This window comes from Sinocyclocheilus grahami, unplaced genomic scaffold, assembly GCF_001515645.1.
Source record: "Sinocyclocheilus grahami isolate Dianchi unplaced genomic scaffold, SAMN03320097.WGS_v1.1 scaffold31.1, whole genome shotgun sequence".
NCBI classification, from domain to species: Eukaryota; Metazoa; Chordata; class Actinopteri; order Cypriniformes; family Cyprinidae; genus Sinocyclocheilus; species Sinocyclocheilus grahami.
Window position 1 is genome coordinate 1627695 of NW_015505210.1, and position 9212 is coordinate 1636906.

At 34.9% G+C, this 9212-nt stretch overlaps 1 protein-coding gene across 1 annotated transcript in view; it reads left to right on the forward strand.

Annotated features, from left to right (window-relative positions):
• LOC107573861 (proline-rich protein 5-like) overlaps positions 1 to 7640 on the forward strand; it is a 10384-nt gene extending 2744 nt beyond the window's left edge. The window contains exons 2-7 of the mRNA XM_016260319.1: positions 2562 to 2709; positions 5144 to 5224; positions 5501 to 5549; positions 7097 to 7154; positions 7280 to 7371; positions 7463 to 7640. Of these exons, the coding sequence (XP_016115805.1) occupies positions 2591 to 2709; positions 5144 to 5224; positions 5501 to 5549; positions 7097 to 7154; positions 7280 to 7371; positions 7463 to 7612 (549 nt within the window). The 5' untranslated portion in view covers positions 2562 to 2590 and the 3' untranslated portion in view covers positions 7613 to 7640. The remainder of the gene's footprint in view (positions 1 to 2561; positions 2710 to 5143; positions 5225 to 5500; positions 5550 to 7096; positions 7155 to 7279; positions 7372 to 7462) is intronic.
• Positions 7641 to 9212: the final 1572 nt, after the last annotated feature.

Here is a 9212-nt window from a genome sequence, read left to right on the forward strand (position 1 = left end):
GAGTCAGCTTTGACTGATCACAGGTCGAGAATAAGGAGAGATGACTGACAAGACCATGCTGGAGTATTTGCTGCTCAACAGATTCTGAGCTCATTGACAAATATCTGATCTTGTAAGATGTGCTTGCTCCCTGTACATCACGCGTGTGCGCGGGAGCAAAACACATGTTGCGGGAGCAGGCAGCAATGGTCAGAGATTCAGCGAGCGTGGGATTAAGAAAACAGCCGAATCCCGGAAATTTTGGGCAATTAAGAAATCCCGGCCAGACGCATTTTTGTAGGTCCAAAAAGAGGACATGTCCGGGGAAAAGAGGACGTATGGTCACCCTAATTTATTGCTAATCGATGTATTCTTTTTAAAGTAGCATATAGAACATATTTTCTGCCTCATTCTGTGACAAGAAGCCTCATCAGATCACAAAAGGAAGCATTTGACTGGTGTTGTGGAGTAAAAAGCTTATAATTTTCTCTTTTGTTGGACAACAGGTTTAGAAATGTGAATACAAGGGAGGTTTAGCTTTAGGCATTTTAATTTAAGCTTGTTTAGCTTAGTTAACGGAAGGCTACCTGCTGCCATCAGAGCAAGTGTAATTACTGCATTCACGCGCTCCTCGGATGCTCTCATTTCCCGAGTTGTGCTTTTAAGTCGGAATGTGAAAACAACATGGACACTCTCGTTACTACAAAGATGTGTTGGATTTGTATTGTTAGAGCTTTCCGACTTGAGTTCACGTGCATTTTCTCAGTCGGGAAATTATTTTTCACGTGCGGTGCCAGTGATGGTGCTTCTTACGTCTGTTTCGGAGAACCAGAGGGCAAATATTTCAATCAATCGCTCAGGCATGGCACCAAAATGAGGCACCAAAATCTGCGCTCGGATTCGGTTCTAGTACATACCGGTTACATAGGTACCGGTGCCATATTGGTACCGGGTTTTGGTACCCAACCCTACCCCTTACTACATTTCTGGACATGGGAACATTACAGTTGCGTTGCTGTCTATGCAGGGTCTGAGAGCTCTCACATTTCATAAAAAAATATCTTAATTTGTGTTCCAAAGATGAACAAAGGTCTTACGGGTTTGGAACGACATGAGGGTGAGTAATGAATGACAGAATTTAAATTTTTGGGTGAACTATCCCTTTAATCTGGCAACCCGCGTGAGCTTTGAGTCTGCCATTTGAGTCTGGACTTAACTGTTCTCATAGAATTAGAACGATTATTTAAATTTTACGTTTATCCTAATTTGCGTAAATGGTCTTTTAGAACAAGACTTTAGAGGCCTGTTAACATCATGAACGATAATTATATTAGCATACATGCTTTAAATGCACCAGATCTTTAAAGCTGGTGCATTTGTAGTTATAGTTCTTGTTCTCAGTGTAAACGGGCATTCCAAAAGTTGACGTCGACTTTGAGAGTCCACTTAATGTACTTAAGCAAGGTCAGCAGTTGAACGCGGATGATAAATGAGGCTGTTTACTCTCCTCGGGTCATGCTTTGAGATGCTGCAGCTTTAATTGCATTACCTAGCTGGTCTGAGTACTTGCTCATGTCTGTTATTTGAAGTTCACCAGTCAACCATCTCACCAGACAACCCAAGTCCTAATTCACTTGGTGAATAAATTAATATACCAGAACTGAAAGAATGAGATTATATTTAAGGAGCCGGGCAGAAACGTGATGTCTTACTTAGTGTGATTTATGACCAGAGGCGCCCCATAAGCTCAATTCATGCAAAATATGCATAGAGTGAATCAACTGCAGCGGGAGTCTGACTGGTTTTTGGCCTCCTAATTAGCAGATGGTGAGTATGGATGCATAAAATTTTCATTCATGATTGCTGTGAATGTAAGACTGTGAATGAGCTCATTTTCTTGTAGCAAATGGAATAGATTCGGGGCACCATCTGATATTGCCATGTTTTTGCTGGGTGGATAAAATACCAATTTAACCCATCATAAGCTTTACAAAGGCAGCCTATAATTGGAGACATTGTTTGCCCTCTAATAGCAACATAGTTGTCGTTGCTACAGTGTTTTTGTCAATGTGGGAACTGATTGAACCTATTATTAGGCAGATGTGATAAATATGTAAGTTTACAGTTGGTATCAGATGTGTGTGGAATCAAGTTTTGATGGGTGCAGCTTGTGAACGAGACAGCTTGAGTCAGAATTCTGAGAAGCATTTGTGCAAAGGAAATTAAGATGAGCGCTGTTTGAACGTGTCAGTATCTGATACAGGCATCTGGTTAACTGCATCCTAACTGCCTCTTTGCGATTATCCGATACCTCTGTGCGTGAGTGGAGCGCAGCCATAGGTTCACCAGGAAGTCTTATGTCAGGCTGCACATAAAAGGAAGTATACTTATTTGTATCGTAGATGTTCTGTGTGGCTTTCAATATGACACAGGCATCGATATATAAATGAGTCACCGCAGCTGAACCATGTAAACAACTGCCTTTTGCGGTTGTCTCATGCATTCTTTGCGTCACCCTTTCGGTGTACCCTGTGGGAGGTTTTGCCTGTAACGTGACTTTTCATCTCTGACATTTGTTCTAGCACGTGCCTGTTCTCATCTCAACGAAACCATGGGGTCATTCCGAAAGCCCAGACCCCGTTTTATGAGCTCGCCCGTACTGTCCGACCTCGCCCGTTTTCATGCCAGCTCGCCAACACTGCAGCTGTCCAATGCCAGTGTTTGGAACAGGTGGGTGGTTCCCTTTCCCAAAGTTGAGAGAGAGAAAAGGCATTGTTTCATTAACTGCCATGAGATTTGAGGGGTTTTTATAGACACAACAGAGATTTTTTTAAAGGTAAAGTTCATTCAAAAATGACTAATCTGTCATTATGTAATAATACAATTTTTATTTTCCAAAGTCAGTTTTGTTTATACGTACAGTACTGTGCAAAAGTCTTAGGCCATTAGTATTTTCACCAACAAAAAATGGTTTTAAGCTTGTTATTTTTATATATCTTTTGCTGTAGTGTGTCAGTAGAAAATATCAGGTTACATTTCCAAACATTCCTTTTACCATTAATTGTAATAATTCAGTGAGATTTTTGTATGCACAAGGAGTCTGACAACAGCCAGTGCTCCACACAGATCTGATCTCACCATCATCCAGTCTGTGTGGGATTACATGAAGAAACAGAAAAAACTGAGGCAGACTAAATCCAAACATCTCTAAGATGCTTGAAGAACAAAATGAAATTAATGCTTCCTACAAAGCTACAGTACTGTTAAAAGTTTTAGGCACTTGTGTAAAAATGCTGTAAAGTGAGGATGCTTTCAAAAATAATGTCATAAATAGATTTTATTGATCAATTAACTTCAATTAACTAAATCAAATCAACATTTGGTTTGACCACCCTTTTTGTTTAAAACAGCTTTTGTCCTAAGTACGGTTGTGCATAGTTTTTCAGGTAGCTTTGCAGGTAGGTCATTTGAAGTGTCTTGGAGACGTTGCCACAGTTCTTCTGGATTTAGTCTGTCTGGGTTTTTTCTGTTTCTTCATGTAATCTCAGGCGGACTGAATGATGGTGAGATCAGATCTGTGTGGAGCACTGGCGGTTGTCAGACTCCTTGTGCATACAAAAATCTCACTGAATTATTACAATTAATGGTAAAAGGAATGTTTGGAAATGTAAACTGTGTTATTTCCTACTGACACACTACAGCAAAAGATATAACTGGCTTAAAACCATTTTTTGTTGGTGAAAATACTAATGGCCTAGGACTTTTGCACAGTACCGTATATCATGATGTAATAATTAATAAATATTATTTTGGGGAGTTGCACCACATGATATTTTGCAACCTGAACTAAGCTTATCTTGTCGTAAAAAACATGTGGCAAGTTCATGTGAGTTTGAAAAACCTTTATACTATTTTCAAGAAAAAATGATATTTGACTTTAAAAATGTCATGTGGTGTAACCATCAAGTAAAAAGTAATAACATTTTCCTTACACCTTGAATACATGTGTACACATCATTATTTTCCAAGAAATGTTTTTTAAATATAATTTGTAATCATCAAGTAAAAGTAATAACATATTTTCATTAAATACATGTAAATATACACATCTTAATCATTATTTTCAAAAAGTTTCAAGAATTTTTTTTAAAAACAAATATCATGCATTATTAATTCATAAATATTATTACACTTTTGGGTAGTCACGCCATATGACATTTTACAACATGAATTCACTTTATCTTATCATAAAAAGTTCAAAAAATTTAAATATTTTAAGAGACTCAATGACAAGTTTCCTTTTTTGAACTTTGATTTGGTGGGCAAAAGTTTCTCAAATAGTAATAAATAGTGTAGCCATTTTGTTAAAATATTTATTTGTAAGAAATAATAATATAAAACAAGATTATTATGCCAAACTAGTTTTATTTTTTATTTTATTCTTTAATGAGAAATTAATTTTTTGTCTTTTCTTTTTTCATTATGATATCAGGACAGTAGTTTGTATTTTTTGACTGAATGCCTCCAAAAAAAAAAAAAACATCAAAATGAGTTTTAATTCAGAAATTAAAAACATTCTCACGTATAGAGGTGCCTGTAGAAGTCATTGTAGAAATGCATGAAATGTATTTGCATTGTTTTTGTTTATTTGTATGTTTGTTTGTTTTTGAATAAATTCAAAGTCAAAAGAGTGATGTTTACAGTCACTGTACCTCTGACTCAAAAGTGAAACCTTGCTTTTTCATATATGATTTCACACTTTGCTTGCTATATTTAGTCTTCAGGGGAAAACCCCTTAGAGACACACATTATTAAGCATTAGAGAAGAACGCAGACAGCAGCTTTTGCCTTTACTACTTCCTTATGGAAATGGGACCTCTGCTGCCCCTCTCTCAGGAAGTGTAGAGCAGGATGTTAGTCAGAAGTGGTCGGTTGGTCGACGGGCAATGAAAGTTTACTGGCAAGTGGACAAAAATGCTGATTATAGACATTAAAACAGAGAATTTCCCTTACGCAGGTGATCTTGCTGGATTTTGACATGTTTTTGCAAAGTCTTTATGCATATAAAGGGATGTTTTGCATAGAATTTTTTTAGATTGCAAATCAGCAGTCAGGCCACTAGTTTACCGATTTCTCCCCAAACTGAGTCTTTTCTGTTTTACAGTGTTCAAACGGCTGTAATTAAAGTCTTCCAAGGTGGTGGGCTACAAGCCAATGAGCTCTATAACCTGAATGAAAGCATAAGGTAAGAAAGTAATAAAGAGATCTGCAGCCATGTACTCGATTCACTTCCTATACACTGATCTCAATTTAAGATTAGAGATTTTTGACTCGGGTCAGTAGGCAATGACCCAGAATACACTAACAACCACATAGCAACACCTAGCTTTGTGGTGATGAGTTTTGTACAGGCAGGCAATAAGATTTTTAGTTTTTTTCCTTTCTTTTTTTAATGAAAAAGTAAAAAGATTTTGTTTATGAGGGTGGGTGTGACTAACTGAGCTTATAACTGTTGTATCAGGTGGCTTTTGAGGACTGAACTGGGATCATTTATCACTGAGTATTTTCAGGTAAAATGTATTTTCAATCCTGAATACATAATGAAGAGAATTACAAAAAATTGTTGAATTTATTATGAAATTATTCTAATTAGACATTTAAAAAACCTAAATATTCCAGGTTCAACCCAGCTAACAAAAATATATTTTAAGAATGTTTTGCTAACATACCCAGTAAGTTCAGAAAACTGTATTACTGATGTTCTTTGAACATTCAAAATGTCCAGTTTTTAAAATGTTTTTAAAACATTTTTTTCTTTGTTATACAAACGTTAAGGGAACATTCCATTTTGTCATTTTGCAAACATTATGGAATTGTTAGTGTTGAATGTTCTCTGAACATTCTGAAACGTATATTAACATTGAAAAAACGTTAGATGAACATCCAACTAAAACATTTCAGAAAAAAAAGAATGATGAATAAATTATATTTGTATAAAATGTTTTTGTGCTAACATTTTGAGAATGTTATTAAAGACCAGAGAACTTTAAATAACATTCTATTAATTGTCACTGGAAGAACGTTTGTTCATAACTTTGAGTGAACCTTACCAAAACATTATCTGAGAACGCACCCTGTTAACTATTAAACTTGATTGACAGTGTTGGTGGAATAATGTTGATGTTCAATTGTACCTCATTTTTTCTCTCAAAAAAAATGTCAAGGTTACAGTGAGGCGCTTACAGTGGAAGTGAATGGGGACAATTTTTGAAGTGTTTACAAGCAGAAATGTGACTCTGAACCACAAAACCAGTCATAAGGGTAAATTTTTCGAAATTGAGATTTATACACCATCTGAACGCTGAATAAATAAGCTTTCCATTGATGTATGGTTTGTTAGGATAGGACCATATTTGGCCAAGATACAACTATTTGAAAATCTAGAATCTGAGGGTGCAAAAAAATCTAAATATTGAGAAAATCGCCTTTAAAGTTGTCCAAATGAATTTCTTAGCAATGCATATTACTAATCAAAAATTAAGTTTACAGTAGGAAATTTACAAAATATCTTCATGGAACATGATCTTTACTTAATATCCTAATGATTTTTGGCATAAAAGAAAAATAAATCATTTTGACACAATGTATTTTTGGCTATTGCTACAAATATACCCCAGCGACTTAAGACTGGTTTTGTGGTCCAGGGTCACAAATGCGAAGCTATTAATTTCATAAAAGCACAAACATGAATTCTTATGTTAAAATATGTATTATTTGAGCTGTAAATGTGTTTAAATAATAATTTTTTACAGTTGTTTTAGGGTTTGATGGTTTATAGCAAAATGTTAGTAAGCATTTTTTTAATACTATATCATGTTAACTCTCACATTGTTCATATCTTGTGGCTATACTATTGAAACTAAGTATTTACAAATTTACATTTACAAATTGCCCATTCACTTTCATTCTAAGTGCTTCACTGTAAGAAAAAAGAGGGACAAGTGGAAATTCTTTTTTTGTGCTAATCAACATTACGCCACACATGCTGTCAAATGAGCTTAACTTGTAATTGACCTAGAATATTCCTTTAAGTACTTGCATCACTCATTTCATCCAGGATCAGCTCTTGAATAAGGGTCTGACGTATATTTTGGAGAAGATTCAGCTTCATAACGGTGAGTGCTGAACCCGTTTTATAGGTCTTATTGGTGCATTTCATGGCCTGCGTGAGCTCTAATAAGGTTTTATACAGATGTAATTCAATCGCTCCTTGCATTCTTGTCTCATTTCTCATGCCCAGATGAAAGTCATCTTCAAGCACTGTCTGAGATGTGGGTGAGGTTTTTCACAGACATCCTGCCAACTCTTCAAGCTATTTTCTACCCCGTGCAGGTATTAAAATGATCTCACCTACCATTCAAAGTAGTAAGTTGGCGTCGATTTACCGACACTATGGTGATTGGTGTTTTTTGGTTGGGTTTAGGGTCAGGAGTTGACTGTGAGGCAAATGGCTCTGCAAGGCTTCAGGAACATGGTTCTGTTAAAGCTTCCTTTGGAGAACATGTTTCAGGGCTCCTCATATCCTCCTCCAATCACACAGATGCTGCTGATCCTGCAGGTGAGCTCTCACTAGGTCATTTGTGCACTAATAATGTCCGATTTTATGAACATGAACATTTCCACCACATCTGTAATTTTGTGATGGAAATTACATTTTAAAATTTTTTTGTCCTGATAGTTGTATAACTAGCATTTTATTTGTCAAAAATGCTCAAATTAATTTGGTGGTTTGAACAGAAAGGATACACAACAAGTCAATAAGCACGATAAGTCTCTCATATTTCATCTCACACCCTTCACTGCCATTGTTGTCTTGTCTCCTTGGTAACCAAGTATAGTAACATTTGGAAAAAATAAAAATAAAACGTTCAGGGGGAAAAAAATATTATATATGTATATATATATATATATATATATATATATATATATATATATATATATATATATATATATATATATATAATTTTCAGCAAAAAAATTTATAAAAAGTCAACACGTCCAGCAGGCAAAAGCTTTTTTTGTTATAAATATTTTTCATACTATAAATATTGTCTGTGTTTATTATATCTCTGTTCACATCCTGATAATTCTAAAAATTTTATAATATTTTTATGGTTATTTTCATATTTTTAGATTGAAAATCTGGTCAGGGTAAATTATGAAAATTGTATATCAGAAAGTTTATATATAAAAAGATATATAGGCCTGACCTTCATATCTGTATTGTATTGTTAACTAAAAGTAAAACTAATAATACAATAATAACATATAAATAATAAATTAAAAATTAAACGTATAAAACTTGAAAATTACAAATTTTGCCTTTTGCAAATAATTTATATAAAATAACTTGAAGTTGAAGTACTAAACTAACTCAAATAAAAATGAAAGCTAAATATAAATATTTTGGGAAACAATTTAAATGACAAGCATGTAACAAAAATACTAAAAATCTAAATGAAAACTGAAAATATAAAAATAAAAGCTAAATTCAAAATCTAAAAAATACAATAATATTGTATAAATTATACTAAAATAACACAAGAAAAAAAGTTGAAATCGATTTTAATAAAAATCAACTACTGAGACACATAAATGTTATCATATGACGTTGCTAAAAAAGAACATTATTTTGTGTATTGAAATGTTTATGCGGTTTAAGGTTCAAAAAACACATTTCCACATAAAAATTCCACATACTGTACATTATTGTTTCTCCTCTATGCCCCGCCTTTCTGAAACGCGTAGATTTTTACAAAGCTCATCGTTCTGAAAAGCGAGGTGTGCTGTGATTGGCCAGCTATCCAGTGCGTTGTGATTGGCCGAATACCTCAAGCGTGTGACGGAAATGTTACGCCCTTACCATATTGTGATAATGCCCTGTCAGGCCGGAGCGATGATTCAAAAACATGAAAACCCATTTGCATCGCGCCGCGTAAACCTAAAACCATGTCTGCATTTGTGATCAGAGAAACAACAAACAACAAGTGCTACTCTACACTGCTCAAAACTCACGTTTTAATTGTCAGTGACAAATTCTTTAAATATGAAAACATACTTACAGTCTGTGAGTCAGAACAGCCGACATTGTAGTCTACTCTCCCAGGATCAGGAAACAGTCCTCCATAAAATGTGCCGCACACATCTGAATATTTGGGTTGAAGTGTTCTGGA